At 36.5% G+C, this 27951-nt stretch overlaps 1 protein-coding gene and 1 pseudogene across 3 annotated transcripts in view; one reads left to right on the top strand and one right to left on the bottom strand.

Annotated features, from left to right (window-relative positions):
* Positions 1 to 341: 341 nt before the first annotated feature.
* On the bottom strand, positions 342 to 1995 carry LOC101051289 (elongation factor 1-alpha 1-like; annotated as a pseudogene).
* Positions 1996 to 6171: 4176 nt separating this feature from the next.
* The window catches only part of NEDD1 (NEDD1 gamma-tubulin ring complex targeting factor), a 47004-nt gene continuing 25224 nt past the window's right edge, over positions 6172 to 27951 (top strand). Inside the window, exons 1-5 of one of the 3 annotated variants that reach the window (XM_010340183.3) lie at positions 6172 to 6245; positions 8710 to 8853; positions 11822 to 11916; positions 15726 to 15842; positions 18169 to 18309. In XM_010340183.3, the coding sequence (XP_010338485.3) occupies positions 8718 to 8853; positions 11822 to 11916; positions 15726 to 15842; positions 18169 to 18309 (489 nt within the window). In that variant the 5' untranslated portion in view covers positions 6172 to 6245; positions 8710 to 8717. Of the gene's footprint in view, positions 6246 to 6269; positions 6483 to 8709; positions 8854 to 11821; positions 11917 to 15725; positions 15843 to 18168; positions 18310 to 27951 lie in introns of those variants that run through there. The other 2 variants (XM_010340184.3, XM_074402386.1) reach the window with 2 other exon arrangements.

The following is a 27951-nucleotide window of genomic DNA, read 5'->3' as shown; positions in this document are numbered from 1 at the left end:
ATGGAAATACTCTACCATCTTGTAAATTCTAGTGTTACTGTTAAGAATGGAAGTCATTCTTCTTTTTTTTCCCCTCATTAAACTTTGTTTTAATGGGTCTCAAAATTCTGTGACAGATTTTTAGTCAAGTTGTTTCCATTAAAAAGTACTGATTTAAAAATCTAATGACATAAAACTGCCACACAAACCCAAACATGGTCCACAAAACATTCTCCTTTCCTTCTGAAGGTTTTGGGATGCATTGTTACCATCAACCTGTCTTTTACTATTAAATTTAAAGGCCAATTGAAACAAACAGTTCTGACACTGTTCTTCCACCACTGATTAAGACTAAATAGTGTTCATTTAGCCTTCTGAGGTTTCTGGGCAGACTTGATGACCTTGCCAGCTCCAGCAGTCTTTTTGTCCACTGTTTTGATGACATCCACAGCAACTGTCTGTCTCATCTCACAAACAGCAAAACGACCCAGAGAAGTTTAGTCCAAGAAGTTCTCAACACATGTGGGTTTGCCAGGAACCATATCAACAATGGCAACATCATCAGACTTCAAGAATTTAGGGCTATCTTCTAGCTTGTTACTGTAATAGTGATCAATCTTTTCCTTCAGCTCAGCAAACTTGCAAGCAATGTGAACTGTGTGGCAATTCAGTAGAGGGGCATGGTCAGCACCAGTATGGCCTAGAAGGTTCAGGATAATCGCCTGAGCAATGAAGCCAGCTGTCGCTATTGGTGGGTCATTTTTCCTGTCACTAGCAACTTTGCCACAACAAACATCTTTGACAGACACATTCTTCACACTGAAGCCCACATTTTCTCCAGGAAGAGCTTCAATCAAACATTCATGGTACATTTCTTTTTTTGAGATGGAGTCTTGCTCTGTCACCCAGGCTGGAGTGTAGTGGTGTGATCTCGGCTCACTGCAACCTCCACTTCCCAGGTTTAAGCAATCCTCCCACTTCAGCCTCCCAAGTAGCTGGGATTACAGGCATGCATCACCATGTCTGGATAATTTTTGTATTTTTAGTAGAGATGGGGTTTCACCATGTTGGCCATGCTGGTTTCAAACTTCTGGCCTCATGTGATCTGCCTGCCTCTGCCTCCCAAGTGCTGGGATTACAGGCATGAGTCACAACGCCTGGCCCATGGTACATTTCAATAGACTTTACTTCAGTTATAATATTGACTGGAGCAAAGGTGACCCCCCATATTGGGCTTGAGAATACCAGTCTCCCCTTGGCTCAGAAGCCCAGTACCACTACCATCAGTTTTGTAGACATCCTGGAGAGGCAGACACGGGGGCTTTTTAGTTACGTGAGTTGGTGGTATGATGCAGTCCAGCTTCAAGCAGCATGTTTCCACTGGGGCCATCTTTATGGGTGACTTTCCATCCCTTGAACCAAGGCATGTTAGCATGTGGCTCCAGCATGATGTCACTATTCCAACCAGAAATGGCACAAATGCTACTGTAGTGTCTAGGTTGTAGCCAATTTGCTTAATATAAGTGCTGTCGTTCTTAGCGATTTCCTCTTCTGGCCATAGGGTGGCTCAGTGGAGTTCATTTTGTTAACACCAACAATTGGTTGCTTCATACCCAGTGTATAAGCTAGAACACCATGCTCATGGGTTTGCCCATTCTTGGAGATGTCACCTTCAAATTCACCACATCAGCAGCAACAATCAGAACAGCAGAGTTAGCCTGAGATATGCCTGGATTCATGTTTATGATAAAATCTGTGTTCCGAGACATCAAATTTCCATGGGGAGATATCAAAGATCATACCACGTTCAAGCTCAGCTTTCATTTTATCCAAGACCCAGACATGGGAAGGAACACTTTTCCATCTCAGCAGCTTCCTTCTCATATTTTTTGATGTTTTTTTTGTTGTTCTTGTTGCTGCCACCACATTTGTTGATCAGATGAACAGTGGTGGTGGATTTGGCAAATCTATGTGTCCGGTGATGACGATGTCAATATGAGTCTTTTCCTTTCCCATTTTAGCCTTTAAGAGTGGTTTTTATGACACCTGTGTTCTGGCAGGAACCTTGTTTAGTAACTTTTTTTTTTTTTTTTAAGAATATTTAAGGCCTTTCAAGCCAGGGTTCTTAAATTCAACAATTATGTATTTTGTCATGTTTTCTGTTTCTCTTACAAGTGAAGACCCATCACTTTATTTCTTAATAATTAGGAACTCTGTTCCTGAGATCCCTTTAAAAATAAAGTTATTGGTGCATAATATACAAACAACAAATTGCATTATTTAAACCTGATATCTTAACAATATTGAATCTTTTAACTCATGAATATGATATAACTCTTCATTATTTAGGTCTTTAACTTCTCTCAGCAATGTTTTGTAGTTTTAGATGAACAGTTATTGAACATATTTTAGTACATTTATGTGTAAATATTTCATACTTTTAGATATTATTGGAAATGAAGTTGTAATTTTAATTTTTCTGATTGTTTATTGCTAATATATAGAATTTTATTTATGTACATTGACCTTGCACAGGCATTACTGAATTTACACAGCTCTAGTTTTTTTTCTGGATTCCTTATGATTTTACAGTACACAATCATTCTCTTTGCAATAAAGAGAGTTTTACTTCTTCCCTTCTATTCCGTATGGTTGTTGTTTTCTTCTTCTCTTCTTCCTTCTCCTTCTCTTTTCCCCTCTTCCTATTTTCTCTTCTCTTTCTTTTCTTCTTCTTGTCTTATTGCACTGCCAATGGCCTCCAGAAGAATGTTGAATAACAATACTAGTAACACTGGGTATACTTGTGCTAATCTTAGGAGAAGACATTCAGTCTTTCATCATTAACTGAGGTGCTCTCTGTAGGCTTTTTATAGAGGACCTTTAACTACTTGAGGATGTTTTTTCCTTTTGTTTTTTCAGTTTGTCATTTTAAATCATGGATAGATGTTAAAACTTTTTTAAATGCTTTTCTTTCATCTATTGATATAATTATATGGGCTTTCTCCCTTATTTTGTTAATTTGGTGAATTATGTTAAATTGATTTTTGAGTGTTAAACCAATCTTGCATTTCTGGAATAAATCTCACTTGATCATCATTCTTTTTATAAATTACTGGATTTACTTGCTTGTGTGTGTGTGTGTAATTTTGTCTTCATACATAAGGGCTATGAGTTATGGTTATTTCTTCTAATGTCTTTTTCTGGTTTAGTTTCAGAGTAATACTGCCCCTAAAAAATGGGTTTAGCAAATACTCTCTCTTTTTCTGTTTTCCTTAAATGTATTATTTCTTTATGTGTTTGATAGAATTCAACAGTAAAGCCATCTGATCCTGGGGTTCCTTTGTAAGGTGGCTTTCTCAATGTTGAATTCAATTTCTATGGTACGTATTGGTACTCATATTATCTATTTCTTCTTGTGTCAGTTTTAATATTTGTCTTTCAAGGTATTCATTTGTTTTAGTTGTGACCAAATTTATTGACATGGAGTTGTTTATTCTATTCCCTTATCTTTGTAAATGTCCTTTGGATTTATATTGATGGTTTTTCTTTCAATTTTGTAATGGTAATTTGTGTTTTCTCTTTCTTATTGATAAGTCTAGCTAGAGATTTATCAATTTTATTAATCATTTCAAAAATCAGCTTTTGGTTTCATTGATTTTTCTCTGTTGATCTTTTTTCAATTTCATTGTTTGGTACTCAAATCTTTACTTTGTGTTTAATTTGTTCTCTAAGTTCAAATCTTTACTTTGTGTTTAATTTGTTCTCTAATTTCCTAAGAGAGAGCATAGATCAATGATTTTGGACCTTTTTTTTCATAATATAAACATTTAAACCTATTATTTTTCCCTAAGAACTGCTTTAGCTGTCTCCATGAATTTTTATTGTTGCACTTTACTTATCAATCAGTTCAAATATTTTCTATTATTATTAATATTTGTAATTTGATTTCTTCCTTCACCTATGGGTTGTTAGAATTAAGATTGTTTTATTTCTGTTTGGGTCTTTTCTAGATGTATTGTTTTATATTTATATTTAAGACTGTTGTGATCAGAGAGCATGCTCTGTAAGATTTATTCTGTTAAAAATCTATTGGCTTGTTTTATAGACCAATATATACTCCATCTTTACGTGTATTAGAAAATAATGTTTATCCTGAAGTAGTTGGCTATAGTGTTCTAAAAATGTCAGTTAAAATAGTTGAGAGTGTACAGATTTTCCACATCTTTTCTGATTTTTTTTTCTTATCTGGATGTTCTATGAATTATTGAGAAAATTCTGTCAATGTCCCCAGTAATGACTACGGGTATGTCTTTTTCCCCTTTTGGCTTTGATATTTATTCTTATACTTCAAAATTCTCCTATGTTCACATAAATATTTAAAATTAATATGGCTTTTGGTTTTACTTACCCTTTTATCATTACGAAATAGTTCTCTTTCTCTCTAGAAATATTGTCTTGATGGCTACTTTTGGAAAGCTGTATATATTTATGTAATTCACATATTAGCAAGGCTTCCAACATTTGGCATCTATTGTTTGTTAGACTATTATGCAGAACTGAGGAAACAGTACTTACATAGGCACAGAGGCAGGAACAAAAATGACAGGACTGTTCCAGGGCCAGTAAGATTTGGTGAAGCTGTAGCATCAGTGGAGGACAGAGGAGTGGAGGTTTCCATTTGGCCTTTTACACTGTATTTTGGCTCTTGACTATACAGCATAATGGTGTGGAACAGTCTTTGCTGTCTTGTGGTCCCAGGTTTAACTTCTGACTTTACCATTTATTAACCTTGTGACCTTGGGCAAGTAACTTAACCTCCATTTCCTCGTATGTAAAGTGATGACAAATAATAGCATATCCTTTATGTGTTTTTAGAAAGATTAAATTATATATGTATTGCATACATACACATTGTATTTATACACACAAATACAATGCTTAGTATTCAATAAATACTAGATAGACATATATTTTTATATTATATCATGTATGTATATATTATATTACATGTATTATTATATATATTTTTTCATATAGTCTAGTCTCAATTTTCCTGCTGGTTTCAATTTTCAGAGATTTAATTAATTGTACTTTTTGTTTGAAGCTTTCTGTTTTCCATTTGCTCCCATTCTCCCGGCCCCCACTCCCTTAATCTACTTTCTTAGTTCCCAACTTTCTGGGCCTCCTCCCTGCCCAAATTGGATTTTATAACCTCAAGAACTGCAGACTGTACAATTAAGGTAGTTGCTGCTTGCTGTTTTCCTCCTTTTGCCATTTCCCATGAACCTCAATAACTTGGCTACGATTTTAATTTCTGCTCTAAAAAAAATGTACTTATTAGAACTTTCCAGTTATCTGCAATATGAATGCAGACAGCTGGGGCCTAGTTGAGAAACACACCCCATGTAGTTGTGATGAAAGAATAACACAGTTTGCAGAAGAAATGCCCTAATATTATGATAAATATTCTTAGCAAAAATTGTCAGTAGGGCTATAAAAGGCCCTTTGGAAGGGGCATTTGAAAACTCGGCTCAGCAACTTCCTTTTCCACCTTGAAGCATCCCCTTCAAAAGAATTCCCAACCAGAGGATGTTTGATGTTCTTGACCTCGCAGCATGATGAGAAAGAAAGATTATAGGTTTTGAAGTCGGTTAGTGCAGATGCTTACTGTTCGGGTTATTTCTCAGTCTGAGTGCATTTCCTGGCTGGTAAATTGCATGTAGGAATCCTTTCCTAAATCCACATCTACAGTAGTTTCCCTTGTTATGGGTCTTCATGCAACTTATACCTTTCATTATCATAGTTTCATTTTCCATTTAAGTATCTAATAACATCAGCCTCCTATAGTGGATTGTAAACTCCATGAGGCCAAGCACCATTAGAATTCACTGTACTCCTGTGTCCCCAGGCTAAACCATCACTGCACACCCAAGAGTCTAGCATAGTGCCTGGCACACAGTAGACAGCAAGTGAATGACAAAAGAGCAGTTGCCAGTGGCCGGAGCTCCGTCGCTGGGGCGTAGAGAGAGCCGCCCTGGCCCGCTGTTCCCGCCCTGGCACTGGGATAACTTCCCCCGTGTGGTTGCCCCGGCCAGAGCCTCTATGTCCCTTTCCCGTCCGGCAAGGAGCCACAGCTGCAGGCAGCGCCTTGCTGCGTGACGTCACTCGGGGCGGGACTTCCGGCCGCCGAAGTTTAACCGTCCGAGCGGGAGCCGGAAGCCCATCGCGGAGCGGGCCGCGGCCCCCTGTTGTGTTGCCGCAGAGAGGTGAGGTTCCGGAGGGGCTGGGATCTGTGGGGCGCCGCCCCCCGCGTCCGTGCACCCTCCGGATCCCAGGGCCGCCTGCGTCCCCCTCGGAGGGCGGGGCGGAGGTCCTTGGGCTTCGCGCGCCGCGGGCAGTTGCCTGGCAGGGACGAAGCGGCGCGCTGGGCGCGGAAGCGTCCCGGGAGCAGCGGGCCGAGGTCGCGCACCTCCCGAGAGGCGGCCCAGGTCAGCTGGGCTAAGGTTGGTGTTGGCTCTGGGGGATGTGCTGCCTCCGAAAAGTTTGCCTCGTCTCCACAAGTCCGTCGCGCTCTCTCTCTCTCTCTCTCTCTCTCTCCTCTCTCTTTTTTTTATCGTCAACCTCAAGTACTACTCTTTTGCCATGTACTCGGATGCATTTTACAGGGTAGCCCCCATTGAGCAGTTGTCCTGCAAATAAAGTGCATTTTTGGTGATTGAAAGTTGGAGAACTTGCATTTCAGCCGAGTGGTCTAGTGGAATTGGTTCCTGTAGCCGCTGTCCCTAAACCCAGGCCGACGTTACCGCCTGTGTCCAGACTGCTCGCTTTCCATGGGACCCTCTTTGAGGGACTGATGTAAAGTCTCTCCCTTAAATGTGCTCACTTCTCAGAAGACCGGGGTAGTTGGGCAGATGGTCCTGCTGCCCTCTCCGCTTTAAGAGTGAAAAACATTAAATCACTCGGCGAGTTTTGTCTCCTACATTGGAGCAGATCGTTCGAATATAGGTTTTCTGAGCCCTGGCCTGAGTGATCTACCCAGTACACCCCGCAGCTCAACAGGCCTGGTGTAGGATGCAGGTAGACACAGCTTGCAGTTGTGTTTACAAGGCTTAGAGATCGCTTTTCCAGCAATTCATTCATTGTTCCTTGACTTGTGAACCGAGAGGGCACGTGTTACACAGGTTTAAGGCACCAAATCCAAACACTATGTTAACATTTCAACAGGTGACTTAAATGTTAGCAGCACTGTATCCGATGAATGGAACATAAGGAAGCAAATGAGTGAATCACTTTAACTTTTTGTCTTGAGAGTGAAAAGTTTCTGTAATGATGCCTTTAACTTGTCCTCTGAAACGGTTTAAACTAGACATAAGTGTGATGTTCTGTTAATGACTCGGGGACCTATCTGTGACATCACTAATGCTGTGCAGGAGTCTTGCACTTTCCATACTAGGGCAATGTGGGAGGTATCATTCTGTGCCTTCTCCCTTTCCCTTCTCCCATGTATTTTTGAGCATCTCTTTCCTCACCTATTGTTCATTATTATCTGTCACTCTTTAAAGTGCCTGCCTACAGCAATTTCCTTGCCTTCTGTTTTCTAAACTTCCTTGGTTTGTGAAATCACCTTGTTAGAATTACATGTTACAACTGTATACTCTGAATAAATGAGTGAAGGCATTGTAGTTCAAGTATTGGTATAGGGACTTAGTGGCATCTCATTTGACCATATTGCTAATTTTACAGTTATTTGGGAAAACTGGTGTGGCTAGATTCTGACCTGGAGAAATGTTAGTTTATCATCAGACATTTCTTAAAAAATTAGGAAGTTACCTATTAACAATTATTTGTTGAAAAGCTGTGGTGTGCCAGGAGTGTTTCAAGACTGGTATGGGGAGATAGACATTATTATGAAAACAAATAAAAATTTAAGATAGTGGCCGGGTGTGGTGGCTCACACCTGTGGTCCCAGCACTTCGGGAGGCTGATCACCTGAGGTCGGAAGTTCGAGACGAGCCTGACCAACATGGAGAAACCCCGTCTCTGCTAAAAATACAAAATTAGCCGGATGTGGTGGCGTGTGCCTGTAATCCCAGTTACTTGGGAGGCAGAGGCAGGAGAATCTCTTGAACCCGGGAGGCTGAGGTTGTGGTGAGCCGAGATCGCACGGAGCAGAGATCCTGCCATTGCACTCCGAATTTCAGATAGTAGGAAGTGCTATGAAAAAATGAAATCAGGTAGTGGGATATAGGGTAACCTGGTAAGCCCCTTACCAGCTTTAGCCGGGGAGGTCAGGAAAGGCCTTTCATAGGAGGAAACATTTGAGCTAAGACCTGAGTGATGAGAAGGAGATGACAATGGGAATCTGGGGAAAACGTTTTAGGCAAAGGGAGCAGCAAAATGAAGAGACACTGAGGTGAGAATAACCTTGCTTTTGTATGAGGCAGACAGAAGGCCAGAGAAAAGAGGAGAGTTACATGGGGCCCAGGACACGTAAGGCAGGCTAAGGAGGCTGGATTTCATTATAATTACCATGAGCAGCCATTGGAAGGGCCAGCTAAGATAATATGATCTGGCTTATGTTTTAGGAAGATAACTTCAACTACTTTGGTGAGTGCACGGTTTGGAACAAAAATGGCCGAGTTAGAGCCTCTTGTTTTAGATTAGATTTTGACCTTTTTTGAATATGTGTATTAAATGTTTTAAAAATATATTGTTTTAAACTATTTGTAGGCGCAGTCATGCAGGAAAACCTCAGATTTGCTTCATCAGGAGATGATGTTAAAATATGGGATGCTTCATCTATGACATTGGTGGATAAATTCAACCCACACACGTCACCACGTGGAATCAGCTCAATATGTTGGAGCAGCAATAGTATCCTTTTAAAAAAAAAACACACACACACACAAAGAAACAAAAACCAAAATCACAAACCGCTTATTAGGTTAAACAACCACTGTCAATGAAACTTTTTCTCATACTGTGCCTCATACTGAGATATATATTTTGCATTTCTATGAAGGCTAGAAAACGTAAAATAGTAGTTTACAAAACAGTATATTATATGAATGCACTCTGATTTTTATCTGTTAGGTTCATTTAAAAATTTAGTTACAAATCACTTCATTCGAAAACACTGTTATTAAAAAAAATGTGTACTATGACTACACCATAGAACTAGTTATCAAAAGTTTCTTATTGAACCAAATGGAATAAGGTGGGTAATTGTGGAAATAATTCTAAAAGGTTTTGGAATGAGTTTTTGCATCCGCATTTGGATATTTGTGAATCTGAACTGAAAATTAAAGACAGAACTTGAAGGCAGAAGCAAGTTGGGGAGGAGATAAAAAATTGTCCAATATCTTACCGATGTACTCTCCATGTTTCTCTCTCTCTCTCTTTCTCTCTCTCTCTCTCTCTCTCTGTGTGTGTGTGTGTGTGTGATGAAAATTACATTTTTTTCCTAAACAGACATAGTAAAATTATCTAGATTGAATTCTGTAAGTTTTTTATGTTTCTTATTGATGCCTTCCCTGTCTCGGTGAGCTTCTAAATGTGGATAAAATAAAATGAGGGAGTGAAGACTGTAAACTAGGGTTTTTGAACTCTGCGCTATTGATTTTTGGTAGCAGAAAATTTGTTTTGGGACTCCCCTGCACATTGTACCATGTTGAGAAGGTTTGTTGGCCTTCTGCCATCAGGTACCAATAGCCTCTAGTTGTGACAACCAAAAAGATTTCCAGAATTGCCTGAATCACTCCCAGTTAAGAAACGCTGCTGTAACCATAGTACTCTTATCACCTTTTATATGAAAATGTTTTATATAATTGATGTGTTAGAAATTTTCTTTTGTGAAACTCCTATGCTATTTCTTAACGAATTAAATTTTAACATTTGTCTGATTTTTATCAACACCAAAGTACTAAATTCTACTTTCTGATGAAAGGAAAAAAAGCTTTAAAATATGACGGATTCAGGAACAAAAATATTAAAAGTTTTATATGAACCTAACTATTCTTGCATGTATATAACAAAAAGGACACATTTTCTTACTGAATTAAATTTACCTCATCATTCCTTGATTTTGTATTGTCAGTAAAATAAATTACTTTGGTACTCTGTTAATCAAACTGATGGTAAAGTGAGTGCATTTTTGAAGGACTCTCCAGATGTGTAGTAGGGAAAGTGTTTTAAAGAGAGTGATAAGTATATGAAGTTGCTGTTCTCTATTTTTAGATTTTCATTATCTTTAGAGCTTAATTTCCCTCTTACTGTATAAGAGAAAAGTAGCAATTCATAGTAAGATTATTTTTTGGTTGAGTTTTGTTTCAAGGAGTTTTACTAGGAGTTGGTATTTACTGATGTGCTACTTAATAGTCTAGCAACAAAACTGATGTGACTGTGAAATAGTGTTGTATGGCTTTTGGAAATTGGTCTTATAGCTTTCTTGTATGAGCAGATGTGCACTGTAAGCCTTCATACAGTCTTATTCCTAATAAGGCTTTGATCACTTCCAGAGAGGTTAATTACTGAAAAACAAAAAGTTCCCAGCCTTAGCAACTTGGGGTTCACATAGCATAGATTTCAAGAATGGGGTTAATGTGAAGTGCCAGATAGATTACATGTTTATATTTTTGTCCTTTAGCTTATATTCCTCACTTTCTCATGATTTCTAAAACTACAAGAGAAATAAAAAGTAAAGATTAGCCACCCACGTTGTATTTCAGTCCTTTTCTATATTCTAAGGAGAACATCAGTGGTAAACAGAGGAAGAAGCCAAGGAAAGGGAAATGATTTTTCTCACTATTGTGATATGTAGGTAGAAATGATTTTGTTTGCATAATAATAATAATAATAATAATCATAATAATAAAATTACAACCTATGCTCTTTCTGCAGAGTACTTGAAAGTTATCCAAAACATTCAAAAGTTAATGCAGTTGGGGATTCTGAGTGTCTAATTAACCTTTCTCCATTGCTTTTACTCACAGATTTTAATTGCTAAAAAGCACAGATTTAAACTTCTGATATTTTAATTTGTTATGGCTCTCAAAATTAGGCTCTTATTCTTGGTTATATTGTTGTATTTAATTGTTTTAGTTTTAAAATACTTTGTGTTTACTGATTGTTGTACTTATAATTCATGTAAAATAAGGTAAATACAATTTTAAATTAAGATTAAGTTAAATTTTATATAAAAATTAAAATTCGTTCATAACACAATTCCTATTTAACCATACATGTTTATAAAATATTTGTAAGTTACAATATTCATTCTTCATTTAAGAAGTATTCATTCTTAAGTAGTATTCATTCTTAATTTAAGATTAATTCTTTAAGATTGAAACATTCTATCACAAAAATTCAAGTTCTGGGAAACAAATTAGGCTTTTTTTTTTTTTTTAATAGAAAAATAGGAGACTAGTATGGATCTTTGCTTCCTAGTTTAGATTGGTACCAAGCACTGGGTTAATATCTTGAACAATTTCTGTAGATGGAAAGGTTGATTGATAGTTGCTGGTGCTGCTTTTATCATGCTCTCATTCTTGAAGGATAAAATTAGCCCTCCGGCCTACTCTTTGAAAACAGAGTAGTATTTCACATGGGTTAAATAGCTTTTGAGTGATAGTAGAGCCAGAAAGAAGGATAGCTCTTCCCTGCAGTAGTAACAAAGAATTAGTCTTAGTAATTATTAATAGTAACATGAGCCATTTTTGAAAGCTAATATATAAGCTGTACTTATTGCTTGTCTTCCTAGTGTGTTTGCTTTTATAATTGCAATTCTTAGTCTAGTGCTATAGATGTTCATGGATCGTTTGATGCTCCATAACCCTTCATTTAGATAATTTTTTAGTAACAGCATCTTCTAGTGGCGACAAAATAGTTGTTTCAAGTTGCAAATGTCAACCTTTTCCACTTTTAGAGCTTGCTGAAGGGGTAAGTGATTTTTTTTTAACTTTTAAAAATCTTAGTTTTGTTTGCCTGGCAAGTGATTATTTATTATGGTGTTTGTGGTGACTAAATATAAAGGTGTTTAAAAGCATCATTTTTAACTTAAGCTCAAAATAATGTGGTAACACTTAAAAACAAGATATGTATACTTATTGAAGCGTTTTTAGGTAAAATAGTATTGAATATTAGGGGACCAATTAAAGACTTGAATTTGGTTAACTAGGCACTTCATTTCTCCATTTTTCTTCAGTGGGAGATGGTCCCCGTTGCTGCTCTTTTAGGATGAAGTCCCACACAGGTTACTAGGTTGACCTGAGCATATGAACTCTAATGACACAGCACCACTTTACTGATCTTGGGCTTAGGACCATCAGGAAAAGACCCATAGCTGATGGTAGTCCTCTGCTTCAGATTCTGTCCACCTGTACTGAGGGGCCTGTTTGAGCTCCCCCACGCTCTCCTTTCACAGGTTGGCTTTGTCAAAATGAGTTTAGGTCCCAGGGCATTTAAATGGAGCTCTCACTGCATGTTGTTGCCTTATCCTTTTGTTTTATAAATTAATTACTCTGATTGAGGATAATGCTGACTTCTTCATTTCCAGTCACATACTACTTGAAAGCTGTTTCTTTTTTAAATAGGATAGGATTTAAATAAAAAGGTATGAGTAGTTGATAGCTTTTCTTTTTTTCATTTCAAAGTTTTTATAGCAGATTCTAAATTGTTATGAATTGTCATAATTTTACACACTGGGCTAGGTAAGGTAGCCCAATTAGATAGAAAACAGCAGGACAACTGAATAAAAGCTCAACTAATTCAAAGAGGACTCATGATTTTTATCAGTCCTCTCCTAAGGGTATCCGGTGGGATTGACCTGAACTTCAGTTCTAACCCACAGATGTTGGAGACTGAGAGAGAACATCTGCTAACAGTAGAAATGGAGTTTAAGGCACTCTGTTTAACCTGTCTGAAGCAAAATCAAGGTATAGAATGTCCCTGGTCGGTAAAAGGAAAACTGAAGTCTTCAAGAGCAGGCAAAAGATGTTAGTCATCTTTGGATCTTTATATCCTAAGAAGTTCAAAAAACATTTGTTAATGTCAACATCAAAACAATTTTGACTGCTACCTCTACCACTATATATATGTACTACTTTTATGCATTATGCCTTAGAATTAGTGAACCAGTATTTGGGAGCTTTTTTTGTTTGTTTAAGTATAAAAATAACAGATGGTATTCACAAGTGTGACATAATGCTAAGAGTTTTGTGAATATTCCAAATTAGTTGCTATGATTCTTAGCCCTCTTTCCCATGGTTAACAAATTATATCATAATGCTGATGGATAAAAGATTAGTTGAATTCAAATTTTGAATCTATTTTAATTTAGTTATAAAAATATTTGCAAACTGATTTTTTAGGTTTTACTAGTAATTTTTAAAGTAACATATTAATGTGCTAATAACCACTTTGTTAGTTCTAAGTCCTCTTACTTGTGTACTGTTTGAGGCATTAGACCTTTTCTACTTGAGAAAATGAATTATGATTCTACTCATTTAAAAATTTTAGAACTTTTTCATGTTTATTTTCTTTGATTTTGTATTTCATCTCTTTATAGTAGAACTGTACCTTTTGCCTTGCATCTTGAGTGGTACAGGATTCCTGTAATGACTACAATTTCCATTAATTATTTAAGCTCATTAGCTGCATTAATAATACTTTATCATAAAAAAGACCTATCAACAGGGTTAGCCAGCTCTAAACATAAGTTTTGTTCTGAGCCCTTAAGCGTAGTTATAGTTGGGGATGATGAGAGTCCCAATATATCGATCTTCAATGGACACCTTTTCTATTTTCTTTAAAGGCTATTTTGATAGTACTTAGCAAACTGTCCTAATTTGCAGTGGCAACCAGATTCTAAATCTTACTAGTCTCCTTCAACCAAAGTCAATTCCTAGAATGGTATCTGCAGGAGAATTACAGCAACTATACTGAAACATTGATGTTGTGTGCATTGTCCTATTTTTATATGTTAGTTGATACCCTTGGTCAAAATTTCAGAGCTAGAAGAAACCTTGGGGACTGTAATCGGGGGAGGGAAGGGACTATCTGCACCCTTGTTTAAAGAATCTCTTTTGAGCAGAGGATATTTCTGAGAAGCATGGACTCTCAAGATAAGAACAGTAGATCTAGTTTTCACCTTTGGTTTCTCAGATGCAGAAATATAGGCTCAGAAAGGTGAGATGATTTGCCTAAACCTACTTAACTTGCCTTTTAACTTTTAATGAAGTCATAAAATGTCCCCTTTGGATTTGAAGAATCCAAGGGTGCACTGTGGAAGTTACAACTAATGTAACTTCATAGTACATCTGAAGGTTACATAGGAAAAAAAATGCAACATTGTGTTCTGTATAGCATAGTTACTGATGGCACCACCAGATTGGTGACACTCAAAGATACTCATTGAGAAGAACTTGATAACCTCTGTATTTTAGTCATTTATTCTGTAAATATCGAGCATGGATATGGGCTTTGTGCTAGTGAAACTGACAGTCTGGCAGGGGACAGGCAGTAAACCAGTAAACAAAAAATACCCAGATATTGATAAGTTATCATGCAGAAAACTAAAATAAGATACTGTGATAGCAAATTAGATTAGGTAGCCAGTGGAGGTCCCCTGAAGTGGTGACACTTAAGTTGTTATTTATTGGCCAGAAAGTCTTCCAACCAAGGTTCAGAGAATTTGGCTTTCTAGCCAAGGAGAATAGCTGTGTAGAAGCCTTGGGGCAAACATAGGGTTGTAAGTTTAAGGAATGGAAGGTCAGTATGGCTGGAGAATTAATTAGTGGATGAGGAAGAAAATGGTAAAAGATAAGGCCAGATAAATAGGACTTCAAAAGCCAGGTAAATGGTTTTATTCTTGGTGTGACTGGAATCGATTGAAGATTTTTAAACAGGAAGGAGACATAATCTGATATACATTTTTAAAATCCACCCTACTTATGAAGGATGGAATATAGGAAAGCAGGAGTGGAAACAAGGAAACCAGTTAGGAAGCTGCTGTCATGGTTTGGCAAGGTTTGGGTTATTGTTAGTAGTAGCGATAGATAAAGGGGAGCCATGTGGGATTTATTTTTGGGTTGGAGTTAGACAGCTTACTGATAGATTGGAGGGGAGGGAGAACAAGAAATCTAGGGTTATTCCAGATTTTTATCTTGAGAAACTGGATGGTGTCTTTACAGAGATGGGGAACAATTGAGGTCAGGCTTTGATGACCTGATGTCTGAGACTTGGTCTCCTTAACAGGGAGATTTGCTGGGAGACTTAGGGCAAGTATCTTGAGTTCTTTAAAAAAAAAAACTTAACCCCATCGGTAAAATGAGGGCTCTACACTTGGAAATTCTTTAAAGTCTCTTCTATTTTAGCATTTTTTGAGCTGGGGCTTGATTTTAATTTAGGATATTCTGTGCAAATACAAGAGCAGCCTTTCAAGGGGAGATGGGATGGGCAAACAAGCCCTGATGGGAGACCAGGACTGCTGGTGTTTTCTAAGCTTCCTGTATCTTCGGGTCTACGGAAGTAAATGCAAATCTATTTGATTTCCTTGAAGCATTTTTGACCCCCTTAAAAGCTGTTGGATTCATGTGAAAGACAGTGATGGTGGCTCTTTAGTACAAGATTACCATGTTTATGGTATTTAACTTAGCAAATATTTATCACATGCTTACTAAGTGTTGGATGAGACCTGAAAGTCAGCTCTGGGTGACTTTTTTTTTTTTTTTTTTTTTTTTTTTTAATAGCAAAAGCAGACATGTGTCAGTTTAAATTCTACGTCTATGTATTTGGTAAGCGGAGGCCTAAATAACACTGTTAATATTTGGGATTTAAAATCAAAAAGACTTCATCGATCTCTTAAGGTAAGCAATTTTAAAAAGTCTTCACAAAATAATGGATATCTTACAATGCATTTAGTCTACTTACCAAACTTTTATTTTTGAGCTTTTATGATAAAAATAAGGGGCTTCAGAATTGCACTAAGATTTGTTAGGGAAAATAAAGGTGCTATTTCGCCACAAACTCGTTGTTGTTGTTGTTGTTGTTTTGTCTTTTCTCTTCCATGTATAGCATTAATGCATATGATCAACGTTTAAAGCTTTTTTCTTAATTTTTTGTTTAGTTCTGCTTTTGTTTGAATGAACCACTTCACTCATTTTTGTAAACTATGGGATTTGGTCATCAGGGATCTTATTTTAGGGCACATTGGAAAAAATGAGAGTTGTTTGGGGGTGATAGTATTCAGTTTAGTAATCGGAGTTGGGAAGGTCAGCTTCTTAGTTATGCAGTATATTTGGCTGCTCATGTTTGTGTGTGTGTGTGTGTGTGTGTGTGTGTGTGTGTTTGTATTTTTAACTTGGTAATGAAGCATTTTATAAACTAATTTACTATTTTTAATTAATGTTTCCTTACTAATTAGGTTTTGCAGTTTCAGAAAATAAATATTCAGCACAAGAAAGTCTGGTTATGAGTTTTTTTGAATTCTATTTTTCATTATATTGTCTTTTTAATATTTAGAAGTTGATCTTAAAATTAATTTTTGTCTTTTAAAAATTTAGTGTGAAAAATATAATCATATCTGCATGTGTACACAGAGGAACAACTTTCTCTAACCCATGTAAACTTCCCTTGCCCCATCCTGCATGGCCATATTTGATTCGTATTTCCATCTTCAGCTTTCCCTATTACTCTGGATGGTTTTCTCTCTTTTTGGTGTGAAACTCTTAGTGCTTAGTGCCTTCATTCATTCTGTTAATGAATATTTTGACTAATTGTGATAGTGGGAAGTCTAATCTTTTACCTCTGGATCTCTTCTCTACAGTCCTCTCCCTGGTGATTAACACAATTTCTGGCACTTGATAGGTTCTTAGTAAATGTTTGCTTAATGACTTATTTTCCACAGTTGAAGTTAGGAAGAAACCTGCCTCTTTATAGAGTCACAGAAATTATATTGGACCACATGTTCTTAATTTTCCAAATGGGAACAATACACAAAATGTCTGCTCTTCCTTTTTTCTTCTCATCAAACATTTTTTCCTCAGGATAGCAAGTGTTTCTTGGTTTTAGGAAAGGAATAAAAGGTAAAGAAATCTCTGAAAATACTTGAAGGACCACTTGATAAAGTTGTAATACAGGTGGACTGTCATAGCTATTATTCTTGCTATTACATAGATAAATATAAATAACATGTTTATGAATAATTAAAAATATAAATAATTACATAAATAATTATTAGGTATGAGGATTAGTTGGTATTATTGAGATTATGGCATCAAACTGTTAAAACCTCTTCTCCCAATTTTGATCACTTTTCCCTGCTCCTGCTAGGCATCTCTAATTTGATGTTGAAAAACATAGTCCTTGTGAACTCAGTTTGTTTAAAACCCAGCAGTTTTATTCCTCAAAGTGAATTCCCATTTGGATTTGAGAGGCAGCCTGGTATAGTGGAAGGAACAGAGGCTTTGGGGTTTGACATGGAATTGAATCCTGGCTCTGTCACTTAGCAGTTACATGAGCTTGCACAGGTTTCTTAAGTTCTCTGTGTCTCCTGTAGCTCATTTATAAAATAGGCAAATGACCTTGCCTCTGAGGCTTTTCTAAGCATTAAATAATATATGAAACTCTCAGCACTAGTAGATACTCAGCAAATGGAAGCAGCTGCTGTTATCTCACACATGCCTTGCTCATTTGTTTTTTCCACTCTTAGTTGTGTAACATCTGGTTTCTTTCCCCTTCCCATGATTTTTCTCTTTTCTTTAAGGTTGGACTCTAGCTTTATGTCTTCCATAAAGTTTCCTCTGTCAACTTTGTTCACCGTAGCTCTTTCTCTGTCCTCTGACACTTTTGCCTCCATCATTTATTTAGCATATTCTCTGCCCTTTTCATGTTAAAGCAGGAACTCAACAATAGTCAACTTGCAATATCTGTTATTTGTCAGAGGAGTGAATTCTTTAAGGTAGACATAGTGCCATGTAGAAAATTACCTTTCCATAATGTCTCTCTCTCTCTCTTTTTTTTCCCAAGAGTACCTGGACCATTTTTATGGTTATGAAAAATAATTCTCTGTTTATTTGAGGAAAAGGTTAAAGCAAGTATCAGATTGACAAATAATATATGGTATTTACAGAAACATGAAAATGGGCTGTGGGGTTATGGGGCAGTGTACTTACTTTCGTTTCTCTCTTTCAGGATCATAAAGATGAAGTAACTTGTGTAACATACAATTGGAATGATTGCTACATTGCATCTGGTTCTCTTAGTGGTGAAATTATTTTGCACAGCGTAACCACTAATTTATCTAGTACTCCTTTTGGCCATGGTAGTAACCAGGTACAGTATGAGTTTATTCAGTGTAAAGTTGGTAATACAGATTTTGAATTATATCTTACATAAAGCTTTGAATGTAAGTTTTTATAATGCTTGATCAAAAAACTTACTGGTAGCTGTTTTTTAATGGTAGTGTTTTAAAATACTCAGATAGCAAGCTAGTTTATACTAGATTATGGTGCTTATATAAATTTGATTATGTAATCAAATAGTCACATCCTCCTAGATTATAACTATATACAGTATAATAAAATATGAAATAGTTGTTAATAGGTTAAATGTAAAAATGGTTATCAATCTTTCTATAGCATTACTGTTATAGAAATGTGTCACATAGCTCTGACTTTGTCAGCTGCAAGACAGATACCCTCATAAATACTGTTTCGTGGACCTGGAATGATTGAGTGTTTAGGCAGAGGGTAATTAAGTTTTGTAGTTTTGTTTTTGTAGGTATATTATAAAATATCAAGGCTTATATATTTCAGGTTAATACGAGAATGTTTTGGGAAACTTTCTTAAAGGAAAATAAGTCACTTTTTTTCCTTTATAAAAATATTTAAAAGAATAAATTCAGTTTTTCAAGGAACCTAACTCTTGGTTAACTTTCCATAAAATTCTCCATAGAAATTTTCAATGAGGTGCAAGTTCTTTTAATTTTTACTTAATTTAATAGTAATCTCTTTGACCATAACTCTTATCAGATAAAAGGGGAGATCTTCACTTTTGGAAAGTAGTTTTTAAAATTATTATTTGAATAGTATTTCTTTAGTGCATAAAAAATTAAGTACATTTGTAAAGTACAGGAAAACGTCTTTTTGAAATTTCATATGTATTGGGGGAATAATAAAGATATATAAATGGTGTTATGAGTAAGTGATATAAAACAGTCTGATGGTGATTTAGAACAGCTGAGAGAAGACTATCTGGGAATAAAATAGGGAAAATTGACAGGGTGGGGGAGTTTCACCTAGGTCTAAGGCTTATTGATTTTATTTTACTATGACAATATAAACTGGCCTCTTTGCCAGTTATTTGATTCTAACTTGTATTAGGATTAGTCTTTTTTTGTTGTTTGGTGTTTTTTTTTTTTTTTTTTTTTGAGATGGAGTCTCGCTCAGCCACCCAGGCTAGAGTGCAATGGCACAATCTTGGCACACTGCAGCCACCATCTCCCGGGTTTAAGCGATTCTCCAGTCAGCCTCCTGAGTAGCTGGGATTACAGGCACCTGCCATTGTGCCCGGCTAATATTTATATTTTAGTAGAGATGGGGTTTCACCATGTTGGTCAGGCTGATCTTGAACTCCTCACCTCGGGTGACCTGCCCACCTTGGCCTGCCAAAGTGCTAGGATTACAGGCATGAGCCACCCCACCAGGCCAGAGTTAGTCTTTTTCACATGTCCACATTATTGGTGGAATTATGGCTTGTTTCTCTGTCCTCAGTTTATTGTCTAGTTTCCTGCCTTATGTGGAGAAGATGCTGAATAAATATTTGAATGTATGAATATATTTAGAGATGACAAAGATTTTATTAGGCAAATATAAAGCTTTAGAAGAGAGATTTTTTTCTTTCTTTCTTATAGACAGAGTCTCACTCTCACTCTGTTGCTTACATTGGCATGCAGGGAAATGATTGTGGCTCACTGCAGCCCCAACTCCTGGGCTCAAGTGGGAGCCTGGCTAAATTATTTTTATTTTTTTAATATTAGAGACAGGGTCTCACTCTGTTGTCCAGGCCGGTCTTTAACTCCTGGCCTCAAGTGATCCTCCTGCCTCGACCTCCCAAAGTGCTGGGATTATAGGCATGAGCCATTACACCCAGCTGGGAGAGGAAGGTTTTATATGGTGGAAATCACATTAACAAAAATAGCAAGAAAGGAAAGTGCATGGGTTTTACATCGGGCCAATGTGAGAAAAGACTGGAAAAGGGTAAATATGAATATAGTATTGATGTAAAACTAAATGTCACACAAAATACTTCTGTTTTGGAAGGTATTTAGGGAAACTGATCAGAGTTTTAATTAGTTGAATGTCAGAAACTTAGAATCTTTGAACATTAAAAATAGCCTTTAAAGATAATCTGCTTTCTGTATTTTATGGATGAAGGTAAATGATTTTCCCTAGGGATGCTCTTTAGAGTATACTAATATTGTCATAAAAGCAGGAACTGATATTTTGTTTTGGTGATTTCTTTCTTTTTTTTTTTTTTTTGTATTTTGATAATGGAGAGACATAAAGTCTAAGGCTATAAACTTTGGAACTGTTGCAAAAAAAATCATTACCTAATGTTCAAATATCTTTTTTAAGGACGTAGAATAATTTTCTTTTTTGTGTGTGTTAAAGGCATGACAGATTTATAAATTTTGGACTGACTTTTCAGTAACGTAAAAATTAAACCGGATACTCCTATGTATATTCTTATGCTCCAGTTTTTATTTTTATTGCATCTTGGTAGAGAATTTTCTTATTAAAATTAGACATGAATGACTATTCCTGAAAACATTAGGTTTGACTATACTTTTTGACCCAATTATGTTTAAAAGATTTAAATTTTTTAAAACAATTTAGGTGTAACTTAACATGTAATAAAGTGCAATGTACATATCTTAAGTGTATAGCTTATTGAATTTTTATGTATATAGCCATATATTAGTGCAACTACTAACAAAATCAAGATATAGAACATTGCCAGCACACCAGAGGACCTGCTTTTGCCTTTTCCAGTCACTACCTCATATATTATAAAAGGAATCATATGTGGGCCAGATGTGGTGGCTCACACCTGTAATCTGAGCACTTTGGGAGGCTGAGGCAGGCAGATTGCTTGAGGCCAAAAGTTCAAGACTAGCCTGGGCAACATGGCGAAACCTTGTCTCTGTTAAAAATATAAAGAAATTTCCAGGTGTGGTGGTGTATGCCAGTAGTCCCAGCTCCTTGGGAGGCTGAGACAAGATGATCACTTGAGCCTGGGAGGTTGAGGCTGCAGTGAATTCTGATTGTGCCACTGCACTGCAGCCTGAGTAACAAAGTGAGACCATGTCTCAGAAGGAAAAAAAAAGGAATCATGTGTCTGGTTTCTTTTAGTCATCATGTTTGCTTTGTTGCATGGAATAGTAGTTCATACTATATTAATACTGTGTAGTGTTTCCTTATATGAATTGGCCACCATTTATCCATTCTGTTGTTGAAGAGCAGTGAATTGTCTCCAGTTTTAGCTATTACAAGATAGCTACTGTGAATATTTTTGTATAAATCTTTTCTTTTCTTTTTTTTTTTTTATTTGAGACAGAATCTCGCTCTGTCACCAGGCGCCAGGCTAGAGAGCAGTGGTGTGATTTTGGCTCATGGCAACCTCTGCTCCCGGGTCCAAGCAATTCTCCTGCCTCAGCCTCCCGAGTAGCTGGGACCACAGGTGTATGCCGCCATGCCCAACTAATTTTGTATTTTTAGTAGAGATGGGGTTTCACCGTGTTGGCCAGGATGATCTCAATCTCTTGACTTTGTGATCCGCCTGCCTTGGCCTCCCAAAGTACTGGGATTGCAAGCGTGAGCCACCGCACCTGGCCTAAATCCTTTCTTTTAAAGATATGTTTTTATTTCTTTCAAGGAAATACATAGGAGTGGAATTGCTGGATGTAGCATAGGCATACAGTTTTACTTTATGAAAAGTTTTCTAAAGTGTTGTGCCATTTTGCACTTCTATCAACAATTTTATGAGAGATCCGGTTATTCCACATTTTTGCTAATAGTTGGCATTATCTGTCTTATTTTTGCCACTTTGATGGTTGTGTAGTGCTGTCTCATGGTGGTTTCAATTTGCATTTGTCCATGTTGAATGATGTTAAGTATATTTTTATATGTCTTCTTTTGTGAAGTGACTGTTCAGTTCTGTTGCCCATTTTTACATTGGGTTGTGTTTTTAAAATTTATTTATAGTTTCTTATGTATTTTAGGTAGATTCATTCTGGGGATGTGCATGTTGCATGTATCTTCTTTCAGCCATGATGTGCCTTTTTACTCCTTAATACCTTTTTTTTGTGTGTGTGTATGTGTGTTTAATGAACAGAAGTTCTTAAAATTTAATGAAGTCAAGTCTCATATGTCAGTCTTTTATGTTTGCTGCTTTTTGTGTTCTCTTGAAGAATCTTGCCTGCTTCAAGGTTTTGAAGATACTATTCTGTGTTTTCTTTTAGAAGCTTTGTTGTTTTATCTTTCTTGTTTATATGTTTTATGATCCATTTCAAGTTAATTTTTGTGTATTTTGTGAGAGGGTTCTACATTCCTTATAGATACTAATTGCATCAGCGTTATTTATTACAAAGACCAACCTATTCCCACTGAATTACAGTAATGCCTTCTTGCAAAACTGGTAACTGTATATGTTAGTTTCTGGTCATTCCATTTTGTTCTATTGGTCTAGTTTGAGTGTTACTAGTTTTGATTATTGTAGCTTTATGATAAGTCTTGCTATTTCTATCTTCACTTTGACTGGTCTGGGCCTTTTGCATTTCCAGCTGAATTTTAGAATCAGCTTGCCTATTTCTACCAAAAAATCTGCTTCATTTTGATTGAGATGATATTGAATCTCCAGGCCAATTTAGGAAGAACTGTTTTAACAATATTGATTCTTCCATGAACATGGTATATTTGTATTTTGATACAGTTGATATCTGTATTTTGTCCTTCTATCTGGAAATTCTGCTAAATTCACTTAATAGTTTTGACAGTCTTGATTCTTTTGAAAGAATGTGTAGATTTCTTTTTGCATTTACATTTTATACACTATCATGTCTGTCATCTGTGAATGTTTTTATGTCTTATTTCCTAATTTTTACATATTTTATTACTTTTTCTTTATTGCATTGATTGGGATCTCCAGTCCAGTGTTGAATAGAAGTGGTGATAGTGAATATCTTTATATTGTCCCCAGATTCAGGAAGAAGCAAGTATTCACTGTTTACTACCAAAAGCATGATAGTAATTGTAAGGTTTGTTTTGTAGATATCCTTTATCTTATTAGGGTGCTGTATATTGTGGGCAAATTTTACTATTTATGTGGAAGTTTTACATCATTTAGCTCTTATAATTCATAGTTATCCATCCCAGATGAAAGTAGCAATAAGCAAGTAGGTATATAGTTAACGAAACAAAATATTGAGTACTGTGAAAGTAATAAGCTGCAGAATTCCAAGGGAACGTAAAAGGAGAAACACATAAGCCATTTGGGAAAAATGGAAAAGCATTTTAAAGGAAATGATGTCTCAGTGGCAACCTGAGGAAAAGTCTGTTATTCAGACCTGTGGTGTTGGGAAGGGACCAGGGAAGGTGGTGAGAGGATTTGGAGAGCGTTGTAAGCAGAGGTTATCACTGCATGGAATGCTTACCACCATTTATTGTGTTTCTGCACTCTGATCATTGCATTATATTACATTCTCTCATTTAATCTTTGCTACTAACTTGTGAGGTATACGTTCTCTTTTACAAATGAGAAACAGATTCCAGGACTTTCATATCATACAACTCTTAATTGACTGTTTTACATGTCAACTCTTCAGAAGTGGTAGGATTGTTTTCTTTTGTTTCTCTGGCTCAGAAGCAGCTGAATCTATAAGGATTTGAGGATGAATAGCTTCTGGAAGCTTTACACTATTTTCCTGTCTCTTTGTGCAGGAGTCCAACATCTCCTCATACTTCTTGCTCACACAAATATCTTTTAAAATTCTAGGTGATAGGTTGCTGTATTATTGATTTTCTTTTTTTTTTTATTGCATTTCAGGTTTTGGGGTACATGTGAAGAACATGCAAGATTGTTGCATAGGTACACACATGGCAGTGTGGTTTGCTGCCTTCCGTCCCCTCACCTGTATCTGTCATTTCTCCCCATGCTATCTCTTCCCACCTCCCCACCCCCCCGCCCCACCCCCATTTCCCCCAAACGGAACCCAGTGTGTAGCTCCCCTCCCTGTGTCCATGTGTTCTCATTGTTCAACACCCGCCTATGAGTGAGAATATATGGTGTTTGATTTTCTGCTCTTGTGTCAGTTTGCTGAGAATGATGGTTTCCAGGTTCATCCATGTCCCTACAAAGGACGTGAACTCATCGTTTTTGATGGCTGTGTAATATTCCATGGCGTGTATGTACCACATTTTCCCTATCCAGTCTATCATCGTTGGGCATTTGGGTTGGTTCCAGGTCTTTGCTATTGTAAACAGTGCTGCAATGAACATTCGTGTGCACGTGTCCTTGTAGTAGAATGATTTATAATCCTTTGGATATATATCCAGTAATGGGATTGCTGGGTCAAATGGGATTTCTATTTTTAGGTCCTTGAGGAATCGCCACACTGTCTTCCCCAATGGTTGAATTAATTTACATTCCCACCAACAGTGTAATAGTGTTCTATTTCTCCACATCCTCTCCAGCATCTGTTGTTTCCCGATTTTTTAATGATCGCCATTCTAACTGGTGTGAGATGGTATCTCAATGTGGTTTTGATTTGCATTTCTCTGATGACCAGTGATGATGAGCATTTTTTCATTTGCTTGTTGGCCTCCTGTATGTCTTCTTTTGTAAAGTATCTGTTCATATCCTTCGCCCATTTTTGAATGGGCTTGTTTGTTTTTTTCTTGTAGATCTGCTTTAGTTCTTTGTAAATTCTGGATATCAGCCCCTTGTCAGATGAGTAGACTGCAAAAATTTTTTCTCATTCTGTTGGTTGCCGATTCACTCTACTGACTGTTTCTTTTGCCATGCAGAAGCTGTATTATTGATTTTCAAACGATTTTCATTGATTACTTTTCACAGGGAACTGAAATATATCTTCTAGTTTAGGAAAACAGTAATGCTCAAAGCTTATCTCTTATCTAAGATCAGATAAACTAGAACTTAAGATCCTCATGTCCTGCTGCCTCCTGTTTGGGCATTCTGCATCTCTGTAGGATCTTTTGGTGTAGCTTTACATGGTAAGTCCCACATTTATTTGGAGATCACTAGGAGTTAAGCACGGTAGTTAGCTGAGTGAACCTGAACAAGTTACTTAACTCTCAAGCTTCCTTTTCCTTATCTGTCAAGTGAGAATAATGAGAATAATGTACCATTTTTTTTTTTTTTTTTTTTTTTTGGAGACGAGAGTCTTGCTTTGTCGCCAGGCGCCAGGCTGGAGTACAGTGGCGCAATCTCGGCTCACTGCAACCTCCGCCTCCTGGGTTCAAGCAATTCTCCTGCCTCAGCCTCCCGAATAGCTGGGACTACAGACGCTCGTCACCACTCCCAGCTAATTTTTGTATTTTAGTAGAGACAGGGTTTCACTATGTTGGCCAGGACGGTCTCTATCTCTTGACCTTGCAATCTGCCTGCCTCAGCCTCCCAAAGTGCTGGGATTACAAGCATGAGCCATCGCTCCCGGCCGAGAATAATATACTTTTAAGGGATTTTTTTTTTTTTTTTTTTTTGATGGCTAAATGAGATGATGAGTGTCTTTATCACATTGCCTACCATTTGGTCAGAGGTCAATGAATGTTAGCTGCTATTGTGAGCTTTTAATAAATACCAAACCATTAAAATACCTTTAGTGATTTACTTTTCTAAAATGGTTTGAACATATTTAGATTTAATGCATTCCCTCCAAACCAAGTTGCAATTTGACCCCAGTAATCATATTATGTATTTTAGACTGATTTAAAAGTAAGAGCATTAAAGATGGTGAAAAATTTGACTGGAGTCTGTTGTTTTTTTCCCCCTTTCCCTGGAACAAATGGTTACATTTGTTTTGTATATCATTTTGGCCTCTTTTGGTAAGGATGCAGTCCCAGTTTTCTTGGGAAGATAGTCTTCATGATTTGACTACTTATTTTTCCCTTTTATGGGCAGCATAATGTAAACCTTTGGAATGTTTTTCTTTTTTTCAAATTATTTTTTTTTCTACAAGCAGTAATGGCTGTTTTATCTGGTTGTGGCCAAAAGCATTGAATTGCTACTTAAACATTCATTAAGAAAACTTTTATTAAGATTTCTCAAAATTCAATTCAGTTTAAAAATATTGTGGCCAGGCACAGTGGTTCATGCCTATAATCGCAGCACTTTGGGAAGCTAAGGCAGGTAGATCATTTGAGTACAGGAGACCAGCCTGGGCAACAAGGTTATACCCCATCTCTACAAAAAATACAAAAATAGCTAGGTGAGGTGGTGCATACCTGTAGTCCTAGCTACTGGGGAGGCTGAGGCAAGAGGATGGATTGAGCCTGGGAGGTCGAGGCTGCAGTGAGCCATGATCGTGCCATTGCACTCCAGCCTGGGCAACAGAGCAAGAACCTATATCCAAAAGAAAAAAAATGTGTGTGTGTGTGTGTGTGTGTGTGTGTGTGTGTGTATGTGTGTGTTTATAATATGTGTAATATTCATTTAAGTTTAAGCAATGTTCATAAAAATTTCAAATCTGTCAAAAAGTTGACATATTGAATTCAAACAGTCTGTTACTTAAGCCGAAATTCTGTGTTGATCAATTGAGAAAAATGGTAGATGGGGCACATTTATGATTAAATTAAAATTTTTTCTATTTTTGTTTCTACGAACAATCAAGAATTTGAAATCTTTAAAAATGATCAAATTAGTGTCTTAGTGAAAGTGACAGTAATGTGGAATGTCACAGAATCTGCATCATGCTGAATTTTATATTAGAAATAAGATTTTCTGAATATATTTAGAGTCCAACTTCGAAATGTCTGAGCTGAATTAAAGTTATTAGCTTTATGGGGATCACGTTGTCTTTCTACAGGGGAAAAAGAACTTTGCTGCTTCTGCAGAACTGCTGGGCCGACAGACTGCTTAGGTTATAATTGCATGTCACTATTTGGCAAGTTCAGCATCTTAGGCTCACAAATAGGTTAAGTTGTGTTACCTTTCTCAAACTGCAGCCTTTTCCAAAGCAATTACAAATGTCAATCTATTGTATTGATTCCTTAGATTAAAAAAGGATCTTTAAATGTAGGTTTTCTGTGATATTTTAAGTTTAACATATTTCAGTATATGTTAAATCCATTTACTTTTCCTAAATGAAATGTTTTATGTGTAGATTTTGTAAGTATTAGTAGTCTGCTTGAGTACAGAGATCTGGTGGTAAATGTAAATATTAATAACATTTTTAGAAATAACAGCTTTCTCAAGAATGACACTAATTCTAAATTGGTTTATTTCGTTGACTGGTTATGTTTATACCAGAATTGTAGCACGCAAAAAGTTTGACTACAAAGATATTTTATCTAGAAGTGGTCTTTTTTATGTTATATAGGAGCATTGGTATAAAATGTTTATATGATAACATTTCTTTGATTCTATATATATGTCTGTAGTATTTGTATACACTTGAGTAACCTGTATATTCTGTTCTTGAGCAGTTTTATAATTGACTTGTAGGCATAAAATAAATAGATAATCTGTATATTTCTTATTGAAAACTAACTTTTTTCCTTCTAGTTTTCTCTTCCAAATTTTATTTAATGGAAAGCTATTTGAAAGATATTTTCTTATGGTGTTTCTTAGTATAGCTCCGTCTTCTATCCATATAGTTGTACTCATTCTGTTTGTCCAATCTTGTTTTCTGATGTTCTCATTAGTGATCTACCCTGGGTATCCTGATATTATTAGTCT

The sequence above is a fragment of the Saimiri boliviensis genome, chromosome 7 (assembly GCF_048565385.1).
Source record: "Saimiri boliviensis isolate mSaiBol1 chromosome 7, mSaiBol1.pri, whole genome shotgun sequence".
NCBI classification, from domain to species: domain Eukaryota; kingdom Metazoa; phylum Chordata; class Mammalia; order Primates; family Cebidae; genus Saimiri; species Saimiri boliviensis.
This window is presented reverse-complemented; position numbering and strand designations above follow the sequence as displayed.